Genomic DNA, 19,387 nt, shown 5'->3' with positions numbered 1-19,387 from the left:
CAACGTTTTTACTCTAAATTAACATTTTACTATAAATTAAAATATTTTTTATGTTATTTTTATATTTTTATAGAAAATTGTCAAGAATATAACATTTGACAAAATATTTAACTTCATACAAAAAAAATTAAATGTAATAAATTTGTTCTTTTAGTAGTTTTGTTTTACAGAGTAATAGTTTGTTAATTTTTTTTAAAAATTTCTAATTTTATTTTATTTTATAAAATTATTGATATAGCTTTGAATAACTAGAATGGATCATTTAAAAGTATGTTAGTTAAAATTGAGCAAGTTTGAAAATACGAAACCTTCAACATTTATAGAGTGAGTATGATCGAATGAAAATTGTAGTCAATTGATCACTGGATTGAAGTCAGTTGGTTAACAAACGAGAGGTAATTAGTCGATATTGGTTTATAACATTATTCAAATTAAAATCTATAGATTTGAAAAAAATTAAACTGATCGACTGTCTTCTAGCTCTTCGATGGTCATTTTAGTGACAATTAAGAAGACCGATTTCGACCCACGTATAATTACTAATGGAATTTTGGGTTGGTGAGTATTTTAATGAAGGAAGCTGACTTGTTTGGAATCCCACTTGAATTTCTTTCATAACACAATATCAAAACAAAGCATAATAATGAGAGGGGTATGGCATACCATATCGATATCCCCAAACACACACACACACATTTTTTGTTCACTTCTCACTTCTCACTTTCTCACTTTTCTCTCTCTCTTTTCAAAACAACAAACCATAAATTGTGAAGTCCCTTTGTTATATAAATACCCAGACCTCTTCTTCTTCTTCTTCACAAAAAAAGAAAAGAAAAAAGGTTGATTGTGTGTGGGTGAGAAAATTCTTGTTGGAGAAGCAGGGCACGTGCAAACTCACCCATTTCTAAACCCTTTGCACGTGCTCCCCTTCTCCAACATGGCTTCCTCACCCTTTTTCTTCTTCTTCTAATTATTTCTTTCCATCACTTCCATGGCTTCTTCTGCTTCGCTTCGTCTGCATGCAGGTAATTATTAAATATTTCTAAGCTACTTTAATTTTCATAAACATTTGGACCCATTTGGGTAACGATTATGTATTTTTTTTTTTAGTTTACTAATTTTTAAATGTATGCATGTTTTTTTACTCATGAATTTTCTCTTAACTTACAAGTTTGAATTATCAATTTCAAACTACTAAAAGATAAATATGTAGTTTTTTAATTTTGAAATTTGCCAAAGATTCAAGTATAAATTAAAAGGACAATATATTGTTTTAAAAAATAAGTATACTGTTTGTAAAAACATAAGAACAAAAATGAATTATAAAGAAATAAAATTGTATGGGTTCTGTATTCGTTTTCTCATTCGGTTTGTCCCTTTAATTGGGCCAGCTATCTGGGCCAGGGGCCCATATCCGAAGACTTAGACATAAAGAAAGAAAAGAATTTAAAATAAGCGCCGTCTGTGGGGATCGAACCCACGACCACGTGGTTAAAAGCCACGCGCTCTACCACTGAGCTAAGACGGCTTGTTGAAATATAAGAGAATAAGTTAATATACAAATTATAAAATTTAGTAATTAAATTGAAATAATAATTTATATCCACAAAAAGAAAAAGAGAGAGAGAAAAAGAGGAACCCTAAACCCTTCCCGCCTCCTCTAACTCACGTGCTTCACCTTCTTCAGCTTCTTTTTCTTCTTCTTCTCGCCGTCGTCTTTCGTTCGACCGTGCCGCCGCAGCATCCCTCCCTACGAGATTGCACTGATTTCCTACTATCTCGTCGTTACAGGTACTTTCTTTATCTCCATCTATGCCTTTATTCGCACTCGATAAAACGCAAATTAGGAATTCTAATGAAACAATGGACGTACTGTTTTGGTTGCTAGTAACAATTCCCGAATAGCAACGAAGAAAAGGCCTCTCGACAAATTGAGACTTCTCGAACTGCCTTTTGATTTTCTCCGTTTGTCCATCGAGGTTTTGATAATCTGTATATCTCTTTGGCCTCGGTTGAGAATTGCCTTGTTCATGCGACCATGAATTTTCCTGCATTTCCCTTTTTTTTTTTAGTTTATCTAGAATCAGTTGGTGTGATCCATCTTATTATCCAATTCTCTTTTATCTCTTGATTGTAAGAGTTATTTTGATTTATCGAAAAGCCGCAAATATCTATAATTGTGTATTTGTAGGTAATTGTTGGAAGAAAACAGTATGTTTTTTTCTGAAACTGAGATGTTTTCCCTCAGATTAACCAATGCACTAACCAAGGATACTCTTGACGGAAAATAGGAGTCTTCTATAGGTCTTAACTTCATGATTTTGATTCAAAAAATTATCAAGTTATTTACGGTGAATTAGACATTCTAGAAAACGGAGGGCTTTAAAGGACCTAAAGATCATCCTCTTACAGTCACAAGTCACTTATAGATATAATTTGTTAGGAAAAGATCAACGTGTTAGTAATCCATGGCTATTTTCACTTGATTTCATTTAAAACACCTCCAAATTACTTAAGTAACATTAGTATCTCCTACATTCTTGCCAACATAGCTAGAAATTGTGTAAGACTCTAAAGGAAGAAGAAAAGTTGAAAAACTCCCGTCATCGATGAAAATTGCTGCCACCCACTTGATTGTAGCATTTCTCTCTACCAGTTAAATTTTATGAAGTTCAAATAATGTTGGATATATCAAGGACATCTTAAACACAAAATTGAAAGTTATTGGACCTATTCAATATTTATTAAGTTTAGGACATATGAGGCACAAGATTAGTAGTCTTGGGTCCTATTTGACATTTCTAAAATTCAAGACCTATTAGGTATGAAATAAAACTTTAGGAACCTAATACCTACTTTTTAAATTTCAAATGCCTGAAAACTAAATTTGTGATTGAATGCAGAACGAAAAAGGGAAAAACGCAACGCTTCTTTCTTTATTGCTGCCTCCTGAAGGTCGAGACCTTTTCCTTACGCAGTTCACTCTAATTGGCAGGTTCCTTTCTTTCTCTTTATTTATTTAACTTTCTGAACATATTTCTCTCTTCATTTCTTCGTTTCACTCTTGTTAAGACTTAAGAGATAGGAAGGACATGAATTCTAAGTTTTCTAGTTAGAACATTGCTTGGTTTTTAATATGTTGCAGTTGGAATTTTCAATTCTTATTGTCCAGTGATGGGGGAGGTGAGGCAGAAGAAAAGGCAAGAGAAGGAGAAGAGCACCGGCAAGAAAAAACACTCGAAGGTCTTCTTGAAGAAAAACAAGAGCAATGATAAGAGGAGGCTGAACAGAAGGGGACCTCAATTGGCACCCTCCATACGGAGAGAAGTTGGTCAAGTAAAGGAGGATACTGAGTCTGACAATTATGAGGTTAGTGATTGTAGTGAAGGAGAGACTTTTCCTGGGGATGTTTATGAGTATGAAGAGGCTGCTCCTGAGGAGGAGTCTAGGAAGAATCACCGTTATGATACTGTTGATAACTATGACTACGAGCTGCCTGATCATTTTAAGGTAAGTGTCATTATTTTGGTTCATTGTCTATTTTAACTTTTAGAATTTGTTTTTTTGTACTTCGTTGCATTAATGAATGTTTTATGACTTTTTTCACCTCCAAGTTGAGAATTTATTCTGTTAGGGTCAAAGAGGCCAAAGAATTTAGATGTAGAGATACATGAAAGATAAATAGTAAAATGAAGGTTAACTAACCGCAGACAAACTTAGAATCAATGACATTTTTTAGCACTTGTGAAGTTTAGATGTTTGCATTGTAAAGGATGTGCCGGTCAGTAAGTTAATGGTGTTTCAATCTTGTATTTTGGGGTCAATTTGGATAATTGAAGCTTCATTAGTTTGTCTATGGTGGATGAGTTCCATTACAGCATATTTTGTCCCGTGATTGGTTGTTTCTTAATGTTCTATTCATTGTAGGATGAGGATGTATCCTCAGATGACGAGGAAATTGATGGAAGAAATGGTAAAGGAAACTTGACGGAAGATTCAGATGATGACAATTCAAAAAAAGACGATGGTAGTCATGCTAGGATGTTGCAAAGCATTACTGGAATGCCTCGTGAAGCATTTGAAGGTAATGTGGTTAGTGGTTACAGACTCTGGATTATGTATGTAATTGAATTTTAAAAAATTAAGGCTATGGAGGGCTGCTCTGGCTCTAAGATTTCAACTTAAGACCCATATCTTGCACAATCTATCTATTTGTATGGGCATATACCATACCTCAGTATAGCCTTGAGAGATTTGTCTTCTATCTAGGGTAATTTTGTGACTTCAAACAGTTTCTCTATGTTCAGTATGCTAACCGCTCTCCCTCTTGAAATTAACTTTAAATTGTTTCTCCTCACTATATCCCAAAGAGAAGCTTTTTGGTGTTGGTGGTAATATTCTCTATCTGTAGAAGGTAAGCAAAGCTTCCAAAAATCTATGAACCAGAATTCCCCATATACCAAAGCAAAAGTAGATCTAGTCCTGTTATCCTGGAATAGCCATAATACTCTCCAACCATGGCAACAGAGCTTAGAAACGTTTCTGTTAAAAATTTATGACATGGTTGTCTCTGTATATGCATATTGTTACTTCAAATGTCCTCTGTTCTCTCTTTTAGTTTTGCTGGACTAATATTTCTGGCGTATTCTTTTTCAGCTGATATATATGACAATTGTGACGGCCAATTACAGTTGCCGATATAAACAGAGATCTCAAATAACCTATTTCATCTTTTCACCTAGTTCAAAATTGATAGTGTATATATTTAATTTTTTAAAAAACAAATTATGAAATTCTCCTGCATGTGGGGGATGTTAAAGAGGCTGATTTTATACTTGAGACTTTTTTTAATTAATTAGCTTAATTTTTTTGGTTTGGTGCAGATAAAAAATTATATGGAGACTTTGAATTTTGCTATCATAATTGTATTGTTAATGACCTTTCTTTCAGGAAAGAAGAAAAGCAAGATTGTTATATCTGAGGCATATCAAGAGTCTGAATATAATCCCAGTCGTGATGTTTTGGATGGTAATGGTCGTATTAGCATCGAAGACCTCCTTAATCCTCTACAGGGAAAACCAGGCTATAGCATGCTTAGAAAGCGAATTCATCAAACAGAGAAAAAATCAATGGCACTCCAGGCACCACTTCCTAAAGCAGATCAAGAAAAAGTGGAGAGAAAAGTGGCTTATGAACAATCAAAGAAAGAAGTGAGTAAGTGGGAGCCTATAGTCAAGAAGAATCGGGAAGCATCTACCTTGTACTTAGGTGAAGATGTAGATTTGGGGTATTCTACTGTAGGAGCGATAGCTTCTGAATTTAAACCTAGAACTGAAATTGAGAAGAAAATTGCTTCACTCGTTCATGATGGGAAGATCATGGAAGCTCACAAAAATGATGGTTCTAAGCTTCTTGAATTAAACAAGGTATTTGGGAGTTGCCATTTGTTCCTTTGATTTCATATGACTACTTAGTTGTGTTAACCACTAGCTGACTTTATCTGTCTTTAATTTCTTTTGTTTTTTTTTTTGAATTAATAAACCTTAGTAGTAGTAGTAATAAAATCCATCCCCTCTCCCCCAATTTTTGTTTCTTGAGCTCTATGTTGGGTAAAAGGCAGATGAGCTTCACAGATCTGATAGGGCATATAGCATTGTTCATCATCTATTGAGCCTGTGTTTTGTAATGTTTTTATACTTCTATTAAGAACATTAGTATGATTAATATATTTTTTAAATTGTGGATACCATGACATTTTATGGTATTACATTTCTGATATTTTCTGAATTCTAAAAAAAGGATTAGAAATGGTTTCTGAAACTTAGTAACACTCACGTAGGGTACTGATTTTAATAATTTGATTGACTGGTCTTGATGGACGTTTAAAATTCTAGAATTAATTAACCGATAGGAGGAATACTGTTGAATGTTCAATTGTTCTCATGTTGTTTGACATATTTGCTGGATAATTGTTAAGGAAGTTTTAACAGATAGGATGTTGCATGTCTGTTTTGGGGGCTAAATTCTCTTCCTTCTTTGTCTTTTTAGTTTGATAATTAATTTTCTTAGAGGTTTTCGAATTTTTGGTTCTTCAACTTAAGTAATTGGAAAGATAGTGCCAAGCTAAAGATGGCATTGAAATCCTTTCTCCGGGAAATGAGACATAGGTTTCAAGGAAATATGAGGGGTAAACCTCAACAGTAATTGGCTTTGTGTTATATTTCATGTTTATAGATACTGTTATTTTCTGGCAGGTATCATTTGAGGATGAAAAGGATCGTCAGAATCGGCTTGCTAAAATGCGCAGTCTTCTTTTTCGTCATGAGATGAAGGCAAAACATATTAAAAAAATTAAATCAAAAACTTACCATCGCCTGCTGAAGAAAGACAGAGTGAAGGAGATGTCTGTCCAAATTGAAATGGATCCTGATGCTGCTAAAGATTTGGCTATGAAGCAAGAATTCAAACGGGCAGAGGTGATGATTTGGACAGTTATTTTTTAAACTTGTAATGGAAATATCAACTGGGTTGAGTTTTATCATGTTCTTTACAAAACATATATATTTCATCCCGCCGCCCCATCATTAATAATTTATCTCCAGTGTTCAATATTTTGAATCATGTCCTGTTTCATGTAGGAGCGCATGACTCTGAAGCACAAAAATAGCTCACGATGGGCAAAGCGCATTTTGAGTCGTGGTTTGAATGCTCAAGATGAAGGTACACGAGCTGCAATAGCTGAACAACTCCACCAGCATGCAAATTTGACTCGAAAAATGCACACATTGAAAGATAGTAGCAGTAGCAGTGATGAAAGTAGCGATGAAGAATACTCGGATGATCAGTCAGCTGACGAAAGCAACAGCAGGGCATCGAAGTTGTTGGAGAAGGCAAAGGAGAAGACTTTAAAAGCGCTAGAGGATGGGGAGGAAGCTCCCAACTCTGGATTGCTTGCTTTGCCTTTCATGGTAATAAATGCTTGTCGGTAGTGTCGGTCATTTGAATTTTCATTCATTATACTCGGCTGACTGATTCTATTCTACTACCATGTATTTTCATTGGATCAGCATTTTAACGGGATGGTGGGATGTTCTTTCTGGTAATTGAAACTATACATTCCCAGATACTTATAGGTTACCACACGTTATCCTAGGCCATTTCAAATACAGGCAACTATTCACTCATATGCACGAGACTTAGAGAAGGGGAAAGAATGAAATGTAATAGGAAAGTCTTTTAACATGATTTTTCCATGGCAGGTGGTAACAGTTCCTTTCTGTGTTGTGGTAGAACTGAAGTTGGAATTATTGCAGATGAAATTTTAGCTTCAACCTTAAAAATGTGAATTTATAATCTGTTATCTAATTTTGTATGCAACCATTTGTTTTCTGGTAGGTACGGGGGATGAAGAAAAGGGAAGAGGCAGCTGCTGAAGAGGCCAAACTTGCCATCCAGGAGTTTGAGTCACTCTCGAAGCAGCTTAATAATTCTGAGATAGAGAATATGGATACAGAAACTACTAATGGTAGAAGAACCTTTGGTTCAATGAAAAAATCTGCTCCAGAACCAAGAAAGAAGACGAAGTCAGAATATTATGATGATACAGAGGATGAAGATGACACTCAGGCTGGAGAAGCTGTGGGGTACGATGGGGACAATAATAAAAGCAGTTTATTCGCTGATGCAAATATTGATTCCGATATTCTATGTGAAGACTCCAAGACGCATCAGAATTCAGTTTTTAAAGTAGGAATGTTTCATGAATATTTGTTCAGTCTGGGCTGTTTCTTTCTATTTCTTTCTTCTTTTGCTGAATAATCATTCTTTTCTCTCTTACTTTCTCAGAGCTTTGATGAAACTGTTAGAGATCCAGGTCCTAAGACGACATATGAAGTTGCCATTTTTGCATCGGGCACATGGAAAAAGGTTAAGGTTTCGTTCTTCCATTGTGTGCCTGATCATCTTTGTTAAAACATTTTCTTTTAAGTAAAATGTTTATAATTAGCATATCCTTGGCAATGCAGGCTAAAGATCTTGAAAAAAGAGTGGATTCTAAACCCTCTCCCATTGTTTCATCTAAGCTAGAATTCCAAGGTCAAGTTACGAAGGTATGATTGTTTTCCACTATCAATTTGTTGGTGTTATCATTTCTGGTTTGCTGTTATTCTTGTTAATATCATTACATCGTTCCTTGATCATCTGGTACAGGAAACTATGCAAGACGTGGATGATCAAAGTGACTCGGATCAGGAGCTGATGGTTGATGGGGTTCTGTCCTCAGCTAATAATGAGTCTTATGAACTTCCATCTCAATCAGATTTAATTCGTCAAGCTTTTGCTGGAGACGATGTAGAGGAGGAATTCGAGAGGCAAAAAGAGGAAATTTTGAATGAGGAAAATCCTGAACCAGAAAAGCCCGTTTTACTACCTGGATGGGGTCAATGGACTCACGTCCAGAAGAAAAAAGGCTTACCTTCTTGGATGCTGAAAGAACACGAACTTGCAAACAAGAAGAGGCAGGAAGCTCTCAAGAATAGGAAGGATGCAAATCTCAAACATGTTATCATTTCTGAGAAGTTGGATAAAAAGGTCAGTGGCTTAACATTCGCCGAAACAGCTACAACTCATTTAAAAGATAAACTCCCTTTGGACCGTTGAACAATGTCATTTTTATAATGTTGAGTATCACATCTTGTTTTTAAGTGAATTTGGCTCATTGGTATTGGCATAACCTCCGTCTCCCCATGTTGGAGGTTCAATCCTCCACCCGATAGTATTGTGTCTTGTTATGGTGATTGAATGGCCATTTTTCTTTTTGGTGGCAGGCTGAGAAACTCTACACAAAAACTCTTCCTTTTCCTTATACAGAAAAGGATGTATTTGAGCACAGTATCCGCATGCCTATCGGCCCAGATTTCAACCCTACATCTGTAATTGGCGCTCTTAACCGACCTGAGGTTAGCACAATCTCATTGTGTATTAAAACTGCAAAAACCTCATCTTGATAGAAACATATTGATGGTTCCTTTACAATTTTTTTATGCAGGTCGTGAAGAAGTCTGGTGTCATTATAAAACCAATCGAATTTGAGGAAGTTGATCCTCACCAGAAAGTTGAGGAGCACAAACAGAAGGGACAAAAACAAAAGAGAAAAAATGGTAAAACCAACCATGGAAAATCAGCCAAAAAAATGAAAAAAGTTGGGGCCTAAAATCAGTTGATAATGAGACGGAAACACCCTCATCGGCCATGGTTTTTGGAAATTTCATGGCTTTCCTAAGGCGCTAAGCTCGCGGCTGTTTGTGTAAATTTTGAGCTCAGGCAAAATCTGATAATAGTTAGGCTCTATTTATACTCCATTTGTACGATATTACTTTAATCCAATTTTGAGCTGTATTAATATAATCATCATTATTTCCCTTTTCAGCTTTGAATTATAGAGTAATTATATACGTTTAGGTATGTTACCGTAATCGATTAATGGTAATAAAAAAGGTGGAGCTCGTTTAATTGTTTGCTGTTAATTGGTATTCTATAATCGTAGTAAACTATAAATATAATTCAATTACAGAGGTATGATGTTAATTACGTGGGATCTTTAGTCTTTAATCTGTGAACATTTTTTATTTTAAAAAATTAATTGTCATATGTATATATTAAATTTAAATACTGGAGTATACTTTTTAATGGTTACATAAAAAAATAGAAACTGATTTGGTGGTCAAAATACATAAAGAGTGTTATACTCCACATACCACACCAACCCACCCATTTCAACTCTCTCACTATATAACTATTTATACATTTTTCTCTAATTTACTATTATTTAAATTTAAATATCCAATCTGTAAATTGCAAAACCTACACGAGTGATTGCAATTTCATTCTTACAACTTTTACAACTTTTAGTGATGATAATTAGAAAACGTTAAAATTGAACCTTCAAATTTATTTATAATAATAAAGTTAAATCCATAAATAATGAAAGTTGAATTCTGAAACTTGTATAACTAATATAATATATAGAATTGTCAAGTTTGATAGTTCAAAATCTTAAAACTTTCTTTTTATATCTTTAATAGTTTGAAATAGGAAGTCATTTTCACATTTCTTTTGTAATTTTGTGACACATAGTTGACCATATGCCGATGTGGTAGGTTGATTGATATTAATTCTTCTTTCCTATTGTCAAAACAAATATTCTTATCCATTTTGTATACCAATTTTCTGTACATTTGATTTCAAAAAGGGAAGAAAAAATGTCACACAGTGGGCTAAAACGTTTTAAGAATCGAAGATAAATGCATGAAAATGCAATTTACATGGAAATGTGAATTTAATTTAATCTATAATGGTTGGATCAGTTCATTAATCTTCTCAAAAAAGTTAATTACTTGAACTAACTCACTTGCACATTATTAATTTATTTTTATGGTTGGCCCAAACATAGTCATTGTAATCTTAGGCCAACATAGTACAACCATTAAGACCAAATTAATCTCCTCATTCGTTATGATGTAATATTGTTTTCATTATTTTATCATAAACAAATTTTATATAATAATAGTTGGAGATGACTTGTGAGCTTATGATCGTAAGCAAATGGCGATACTTTTGTCCTACACCAGATAATTTAATAATTATAAAAGAGTATAAATACTAAGACAAACTAGCTGTGAGCCTAAAGTATGTTGGTAGTGATAGCATAACCTTGTCACCATATGTGTTTCTCATTATTTAATAACTATTTTTTTTAAAAAATCACATAGACTAACCAATTATGTTTTAAACCTACGAACGAAATACATGCAATTTCTTGTAGCTCGAACGTTAAAAAGTAAAATTCATCGATAACTATCCTAAACAAACATTATTTTAATCAAATCTAGGAAAGTAAAGTAAGTAAATTAGTGTCAAAATGAATCTAGTGATTATCCCTCTCGTATAAGTACGGTAAAGAACAATAAATAGTTTCTTAAATAACTCTTATTTTATGTTTACTATTCAAATAAATTAACTTAACATAAATTAAATTTTGGTTTAAAATACTGTTTTTATTTCCATATTTTAAAATTTGCTCAATTGTAAACCATATTTTTAATAATTTCAAACTGTGTCTTGGTTGATTATTTTTCTAAAAAAGTGTTATACATTAGTATCTTTACTATAAATTTTAAGAACATATTCAATAAATGGAACAAACATGGAACAAAAATTATTGTTGTTGTTTAACTAATTTTAATAAACTGTTATACATTATTGTCATTATTTATGTAATTTGAATAAAAGTTATTTTGTGAGACTAAATTAAAAATTGATTAAGGTTGAACAAATTTACTATTAGCTTGAATTTTTGGAGACTAAACTTTATATATTAGTTGGACAGCCAATGTTCAGCAACGGTAGGTGAGCGCAGCCGTATTGTTTAGAACAAACCTAATATTTCATCAATAAAATAAATAATTATAATAATTATTGTTATTAAAAGAAAAAAAAAAGAGGTGTGCTTTTTGGACACAACTTTTCCGCTCTCTAATCCTCAGTCCACCAACTCCCTCAAATTCCCTCGCGAGCGAAGCAAAATTCTTATAACATTCTCAAAATCTTATCTTCATTTCAATCCTTCAACCTTCAATCATGGATCCCAACTCCCTAATCCTTGAAAATCCTGAACCCAATTCATCGGACGACCAAACTCCGGCCATTCCACTCCATTCTACACCCCTCGCCGTCGCTTCTCTCACTTTATCTCTCTCAACGGCCATTCCCTCCAACTTTCTCGTCCAACCCAAATTTTCTGGCTTGTTTTCTCGGCAACCAAACAAAGATGAAGTTCCCACTCAAGCTTCTTCTCTTTCTCGCTTACCCATTTCATGTTCTTCTCTCTGTCCCCCTAAAATCTCTCTAAAATCCAACATTTCTGCCAATCCACTTCAAATCCCTCTCTCTTTAGGCCCTCGCCGTCCCTCAGAGCCCTCCAATGGCGCTGGAATTCGTCGAGCTACCATCGTTTGGTTCCGTAATGATCTACGCCTCCAAGATAACGAATGCCTAAACTCTGCTCATGATGATTCTATGTCCGTCTTGCCTGTTTACTGTTTCGATCCGAGGGATTATGGTAAATCCTCGTCAGGGTTTGATAAAACTGGACCGTTCCGAGCCGCATTTGTGATTGAGTCGGTCTCGGATTTGCGGAAGAATCTCCAGGCGAGGGGGTCTAATCTTGTTGTTCGAATTGGGAAACCTGAAACTGTTCTTGCTGAATTGGCTAAGGAAATTGGGGCTGATGCAGTTTATGCTCACTACGAGGTTTCACACGACGAAATGGAAACAGAGGAGAGGATTGAGAGTGCGATGAAGGAGGAGAATGTTGAGGTTAAGTACTTTTGGGGAAGTACTTTGTATCATATTGATGATTTGCCGTTTAAAATGGAGGATATGCCGTCGAGTCATGGTGCTTTTAGAGAGAAAGTTCAAGGGTTAAGTGTGAGGAAGACGATTGAAGCATTGGATAAGATGAAGGGGTTGCCTTCTCGTGGCGATGTGGAGCCTGGGGACATTCCTTCTTTGTCTGATTTGGGTCTTAACCAACCTGTGGCTATGTCTAAGGTTTGTTCTTGTTCTTCATTGCTGCTTGGATTTCATTTTGATTTGCTTCTTTAGCTGACGAAGGAGGATTGTTCTGCTGTCGTGTTCGGGTAATCTAGTTACTGACAGGAGAAGTTAATTATAGCTAATGCTTTATGATTGAATAACCTGGTATAATTGCTATAAGCTCATGATTTTGACCTTGTATTTGAGTTTCCTATCCTTCTGTTCTGAAACGTTTGGGTTGGTAAAATGAGAAGAACATAACATATACTCGTTTAATATCTGGTTTTTGACTCAAAATGTTCCATTGTGATTATTTTTTTGGGTTTTGGTTGGCATTTGGTTGCATGTTGATGTTGGGATTGAGAGGGTTATCTCTCTCCTAAAGCCCCTCAATGGACACTACCAAAATCCTTTGCACGTTCTATCCTTAACATTAGTGCTAATTATATCTATGCTCTTACTAATACTATACCAATTTTACCTACTCTCCCAAATGATTGGCCTTCCACTGCAGTTTCGGTGTGGATATGGGTAATGTGTTAAAGGAAAATTCTTTAGCTTTTCACTAGTTGTTGGATGCAATGTGGATATTTATCTTGTCGGAGTCGTAGTGGAATAGGAGAACTAACATTGTAAAGAACAATTAGATGTTATTATTATGCTCACATGACCAACTCAAAATCTGTGGATTGAATCAAGGGGAAATGCTGCTCTCTTGTAAATGTAAGTCTTTGAGGCATTGAGTTGGTTATTATAGTATGTGCTTATTATAATCCATGGATTATAATAGTCCGTAGGCTACAATGGTCTATATTTAGGGTGCAAACCATTTTTGTCTGGTGCTGTAACAAAGAGTGAAAGAAAGAATGGTAGAAAATTGTAAACACTGCATTAAAGCGGGATTTGAAATAGTAATATTGTTGCTAATTGTACATTATAATGGTTAAAAATATTAACTATTATAATTGGAGCCCCAAACATGGGATGGGCTATAATAGTCACTCCACCCACTTGAAGTTGGGGCCCAAACATCTCCTTAATAGTTTTAGTATGCCTTTGTATATTATAGCCTTTTGTAGGACTGAGAGTTGTTAAGGATTTTTGTGCTGCAAATTGATGTTCTGGATTGAGATTCTTGAAACCTTCTCAAGTTTTCATGAGTTGAACAGATTTCTGGAAGTGTTGTGTCCTCGCTGCAGATGCATTTGGAAACAATAATTTGTTAACAGTATAAAACACTTGCTTTATGACATTCAATATCTTGAGAGTATTCTCTACTTTTCTTGAAATATCACAACACTGTTAACTTCATCATATAGGAAGGATGGCTAGCTCCCAATACCTCTCAAGTAGGTGGGGAGACTGAAGCACTTCATAGGCTTCAAAAATATGCAGCTGAGTGCCGAGCCCAACCACCAAAGGCGACAAATAATGGTGTTCAGAGTAGCATATATGGTGCTACCTTTTCAAACAAAATTTCTCCATGGCTGACCATGGGTTGCATTTCACCCCGATCCGTGTTTGATGAATTAAATAAAACTGTTTCCAGGTGCATATCGATGCCCACTCCTTTGTCCTTTTTCAGGCTACATTAACAATCCAAAGCTGTTAAAGAAACACACTAATCAACGAGAAAATCATCTTACGTGGTGAACCTTTTCTGATAACAGGAAGAATGATGGTGGCAATGGCACTGGAACAAACTGGCTGATGTTTGAGTTATTATGGAGGGATTTCTTCAGGTAATGCCAAAGCCTGCGTCTCAATTTGTTCTGTCTTTTATTTGTCAATTCACTGGAAATTGTTTGTTCCAACTCAAGTTAGGAATCTAAGCGAGTTGGAGCCAGTTTAAGAAAAATTATCCACCCAGGCCAGAACCAATAATATTTTTGAAGCTAGAATCAAAACATCCAAAATGGATAAAAATCCGTCCAAATTGAATTGACTATCTATCTTTCTGTTTCTTGTAGTTAATAAAAGTTAGACCAACTAACAAGAATATCTAAACTCATCGAATTAACTCAATTCAGAGAGTTTTATTGGTTTTCGTAGTTTCATCTTGAACCTTAAGTACCTTTCTAAAACGAGATAAGAAGGTTGTTTATCTTTATCCTCTTCCCTTGGTTTCATCTTGATCTTTGTACATGTTTGTAATGGAACTTTGATCTTTGTACAAGGTTGTTTATCTTTTTTTTTTTCCCGAAGTTTTTAGTTTTTGATAATTAAGTTTATAAAATACTACTCTCTTATAAGTTTATTGTTTTGTTTTAAATTTTTTCTTTTTAGAATTTGACTAAAAATTCAAAAAAAATCTTAACAAGATGATATTCATAATAAGGGAATTGGAGGGAAACATAAATTTCAAAAACATAAAACTAAAATGGAAATCATTATCAAACGGAATATCAGGTGTCCAAAACTGACCAATGCTTCAGTATTCAAATGCTTCACTCAATTTTAAGAACGCTATATTGATAGGTTTATTGGTAAAAGTCTAAACACCCGTATGCTTAGAACACTATATTAATGCACTCAATCTTTGGTCTATTGCAGATTCATTACCAAGAAATACAATTCAACAAAGAAACAGCCTAATCCTTCTCCAGCTACAGCTTGTACTGGCGCCCTTGCTTAGGGAGGTTGAAAAGCCAGGCATATCCTCACGCTGTAGTCATTTCTTGATCTTTTGAATTGCCGTACATTGCCTTTGTAAACGTTGTTTTTGATACCAACTGCACGTCTTCCAACCCTCGTCTCGTTTGCTTAGAAGAACTCGCCTAGCTCTACGAATAAACCGGTCGAACATCTTAAATTTTGTCCCCACCCCCAGAGAGAAAAAAAAGGGTATTCATTTTCTTGCTGCTTTGTGTTCTGTTCTAAACACATAACCTCAGTTCTGCCTATTGTATGTTGTGAAATTGTAGGTTCATTTCTATTGTATTCAACTTTTTGATTTTGATAGTTGGGATGGGCCGTTTATGTCAAAATTATCACCTTGAAATAAAAATTACTTTAGTTATCTTAGAATTAATGTATGTATTATGATTAATTTTGTTAACTATTTACTAATCAAGTAGGTAATATGCGAACAATAGGTGGGACTAGCAAATTGCAATACAAGTTCTAAATCAGTTTTGCTTTTCATTTCTTTATGAACCAAAGCTATCAAGTTGATAATATGTGAAGTTCTTATAATTAAATTTCAGTTTAGTCTAGTTTAGCGTTAATTTGCATATACTCTAAGTTAACTTAGAATATTCGATTCTTTATACTTTATGAGAATCAAATATATAACATACAAACAAGACATTGTTTGAGATATCAAATAATTATATATGTTTGTTTCTGTTTAATGGTATCTAAACTTTAGATAGTTTTTAAGAAGTTTATATGGTTTCAAAGTTACCTACGTTTTAAAAATGTTTAATAGATAGTAGACTAAGTACGATATTCACTTAATTTATTTTTTATGAGTCCGTTCAAAAATTTAAGCTACGATTTGAGGCCAAAAAAAATATATTTGGAAAACTTATATTTTTGTTTAATAAAGGCAATGATTAAAAACCCTAATAAGAAAATTAAAAGAGATAAAGCACAAATTTTAAAGTATAAAATTTTAAAATTAAACTGTTACTCTGTTAAAATATCCGATTATTATAAATAATAGATTTATAAAAGGAGAAAGTCATTTTAATCTGCACTACTACATTAAATATAGTTTTGTGAAAAGAGTTTTACTTTTAAGAAATTACTCTAAAAATGGTTAATTTCTAAAATCTAAAATTACAGTTGTGTAAGTTCTCCTCGCCCGTGAGTACGTAAGGAACTTTACAGAAAAAAAAAAAAAAAAAAAAATTAGAAAACTATTCTAGGAACTTCCGGGGATTTTCTCCCACATCGATCAGTTTCAAAACATTAAGGGAGAATGTGGGTATAAAATCGGTGGTGGAAAGATGAGTTAAGCATACCTTTCTCGGCCTTTTGGCTAAGATCAAGTGTAGTATCTGTTCTTATCAGTTTAATATCTGATACGTGGGCCATCGGCCCACATGATATTAAATTTATTTTTCTAGGGGGAGGGTCCATCGCAATAGCTTGCTATTGGGGCCTTCGAGCGTCGCCCTTGCGTTGCACTACTGCTTGGGCCTGGCGCACCCCTCCAAATCTCAAGCCCAAATGTTTCTTCCTGTCAAATGTGCTTCTTCAAATTAGTGTGGAGATTTTACTTAATTCACATGTTAGTAGTAGTGTTAATCGTTTCAAATAAAGTAATAATATAGTAGTTAGTGTTGGAAGTTTATGGGTTTTTAGTCTACCCCTGTAGGTTCTTTTATTTCGCGGAATGTCCAAGTGTATTGTGTTTGAATTATGTGATTGTTATAGGAGGGCTTGATATTGTAAACAAAATAAATAAATAAAGACAAAATAAAAATAAAAAAGAACTTGTAACTCCGTATTTTGCATATTTTGAATCTTCGGATTTTTTTGATATAAAATTATTATGTTCAAAATTCTCTTCTTTCTTTATTATAATTATTCTCAACTTACGATCTTATTATATTCTATCAAAAAAAATTTGTAACATCGAAAAGGAATAACTACTTGTGTAACTAATACATAGTTAAAATGTTTAATTTTGGGTGAATCGGACTACTCATTAATAATCCTAGAATTTTGTTATTTCTCATGACAATCTCTAATAACTCAACCTCCATTAGTGATAACAATTTTTTATTTTAATTTTTTAAAAAACTAATGCATTCTTCTTCCTGTTCTTGTTTATTTATTTTTATATCTAAAAAGTTTATTGTAGATAAGTTAAAAATAAAATAATGCAATATTTAGATATATATTTTTAAGTGTAAAAATAGTTTTTATAAATTCTTAGAAAGACAGACGTTAAACAATTGGCCTTCGTTTCAAAATAAATTATTTTAAAATTTATAATTTAGAGAAACGCAAAAACAATTCAAGTTTTTAATTATGTTTGGAGTCCACGGAGTTCAATAATTTTATTTAACTTTGGTTTTGGATGCTTAGAAATAAAAGGGTTACACACAAACATTTGTAGCCTCTTGCCTTTCTAATTTATTTTTTCAAAAAAAAAAAGGTTCATATATGGGAGAAACTTGCACGTATTTGTTGTCGTTGAGCTTGTAGTCTACTTAGTTGTGGAGTTTAGTTCTTGGAGATAAGCTTTGTCCAGTTAAACAAGTTTAATTTTTTCACTACAAGAGATTACTTACTGGATTTATTCTAGGAAGATTACTTACTCTCCTTATTTAAGGTCGTCATATTGCAAATCTAAACATGAGACTTGGTTATTTCTCAACTTGTATATATTCACCAATTCAGTTGGTCAACTTGACATCTAATGCTCTAGTTTTTTTTCTTTCGAGACATATGTTTCCTCTCATCTCCTTCAAAATCTCTTTAAGTTAATTGGACCAGACAAGTAGACTTCGTGTCTTGCTTAAAGCAACTATCAACAAAACCTAACATGTATAGTCTTTCTTTTCACCTATTCATGCTTTTATCTTTGTTATAATTAGCAACCTTTTGTCTCCATTTTTGTCAGAACATCTCTATTCCAATTGATTGTCACAACATCTCACAACTAACCAACCAATTTTGGACAAAAAAATTTCATGTATCAACACAAAATTTATAGTCACACAAGAATTTAAATTCTATTAAACCAAACGAGAAAGCACATGAAACTAAAACACCAAATCAAATCAAGTTGATCTAGTAATTTTTTATCGGTTTTTTAGTAGGATATTTAATAAAGAAAAATTATTTTCTTTTGTTCAACTCCATCTTTTAATTTAAAAACTATGAACAGTCCAACAAAAAAACTGAAACATATATCATAAATATTGAAAACATGTGCATGATGATGGATAATTACTAATTTTCTCGAACACCCATTAAATCTTGACATTACGTGGCAGAATGCTCATGTAGACCATATTCTCTCCATTTACTTTGAAAACCTACCAAACTATTAAATAACCAAATTAAAACAAACTCTGATATGTCAATATGTGCAGTTCATATACATACATTGATATAATGGCTGCTTCATAACATTATGGAAACCAATTATAAAATTAATTAGTTCACATGCTACGTAGTGGGGCCAAATATCTAAAATAAACACACAAAAAAAACATCAACAAAAGAATTCAACCATTGAATCGATTTCAAAATCATTAGTAAGTAAGAACAGAAAAGAGAAGCAAAACTTCCCTCATCTGCACAAAAAATAGGAGGTCTACGCGTGGCATTATTCCCACATCGCTTAATTCGACATTTTGGAGAGACAAGGTGAGTATAAAACCAGTGGTGGAAGACTTGAAAAAGCATACCTTTCTCGGCCTTTTGGCTAAGATCAAGTGTAGTATCTGTTCTTATCAGTTTAATATCTGATACGTGGGCCATCGGCCCACATGATATTAAATTTATTTTTCTAGGGGGAGGGTCCATCTCAATAGCTTGCTATTGGGGCCCTTGAGCGTTGCCCTTGCGTTGCACTACTGTTTGGGCCTTGGCGCACCCCTCCAATTTTTGAGCCTAAAGATTTTCATTGTAGCAGACAGATCAGTTAGATACCTTATCTTGATCTACTGTTGGATTTCCTAGGAATTTGAAAAGTGGAACCTGTACTTATTTAATTTTCGAAACGATTTTCAGGCACTTATTTTTCGTATGCAATCAAAATTATTGAACCTTATTAGATCGAAGTCGAGTAGAGATTAGTAAAAGCATGGATGGATGGTGTTTGGCAATC

The 19,387-nt window shown here is 33.8% G+C and overlaps 2 protein-coding genes and 3 non-coding genes across 8 annotated transcripts; 4 read left to right on the top strand and 1 right to left on the bottom strand.

Annotated features, from left to right (window-relative positions):
• Positions 1 to 1,456: 1,456 nt before the first annotated feature.
• TRNAK-UUU lies at positions 1,457 to 1,528 on the bottom strand. The gene has a single exon. It is a non-coding gene; the product is annotated as a tRNA-Lys (tRNA).
• An 81-nt stretch (positions 1,529 to 1,609) lies between these two features.
• Positions 1,610 to 9,510, top strand: LOC101207643 (U3 small nucleolar RNA-associated protein 14 homolog A). Of its 4 annotated transcripts, none has more exons than XM_031888924.1 (13): positions 1,610 to 1,791; positions 2,904 to 2,991; positions 3,173 to 3,510; positions 3,928 to 4,084; positions 4,951 to 5,426; positions 6,255 to 6,476; positions 6,639 to 6,968; positions 7,396 to 7,746; positions 7,846 to 7,926; positions 8,025 to 8,108; positions 8,209 to 8,589; positions 8,826 to 8,957; positions 9,047 to 9,510. In XM_031888924.1, exons 3-13 carry the CDS (start codon positions 3,175 to 3,177, stop codon positions 9,209 to 9,211), a joined length of 2,715 nt encoding a protein of 904 aa, XP_031744784.1. In that variant the 5' UTR covers positions 1,610 to 1,791; positions 2,904 to 2,991; positions 3,173 to 3,174; the 3' UTR covers positions 9,212 to 9,510. The 4 variants fall into 4 exon arrangements, with proteins under 4 accessions (XP_031744784.1, XP_004136023.1, XP_031744785.1 ...); XM_004135975.3 differs by having other exon boundaries at positions 2,904 to 2,995; XM_031888925.1 differs by having other exon boundaries at positions 2,904 to 2,995; positions 3,146 to 3,510.
• A 1,994-nt stretch (positions 9,511 to 11,504) lies between these two features.
• Positions 11,505 to 15,621, top strand: LOC101207891 (blue-light photoreceptor PHR2). The gene is made up of 4 exons (XM_004135977.3): positions 11,505 to 12,609; positions 13,914 to 14,143; positions 14,265 to 14,336; positions 15,148 to 15,621. Exons 1-4 carry the CDS (start codon positions 11,638 to 11,640, stop codon positions 15,227 to 15,229), a joined length of 1,356 nt encoding a protein of 451 aa, XP_004136025.1. The 5' UTR covers positions 11,505 to 11,637; the 3' UTR covers positions 15,230 to 15,621.
• A 937-nt stretch (positions 15,622 to 16,558) lies between these two features.
• LOC116405341 lies at positions 16,559 to 16,754 on the top strand. The gene has a single exon (XR_004218544.1). It is a non-coding gene; the product is annotated as a U2 spliceosomal RNA (small nuclear RNA).
• Positions 16,755 to 18,961: 2,207 nt separating this feature from the next.
• Positions 18,962 to 19,158, top strand: LOC116405346. Its single transcript, XR_004218549.1, has one exon. It is a non-coding gene; the product is annotated as a U2 spliceosomal RNA (small nuclear RNA).
• The last annotated feature ends 229 nt before the right edge of the window (positions 19,159 to 19,387 follow it).

This window comes from Cucumis sativus, chromosome 7 (genome assembly GCF_000004075.3).
Source record: "Cucumis sativus cultivar 9930 chromosome 7, Cucumber_9930_V3, whole genome shotgun sequence".
Classification (NCBI taxonomy): Eukaryota; Viridiplantae; Streptophyta; class Magnoliopsida; order Cucurbitales; family Cucurbitaceae; genus Cucumis; species Cucumis sativus.
The sequence above is the reverse complement of the archived record's forward strand: the minus strand, read 5'-3'. Positions and strand labels throughout refer to the sequence as shown.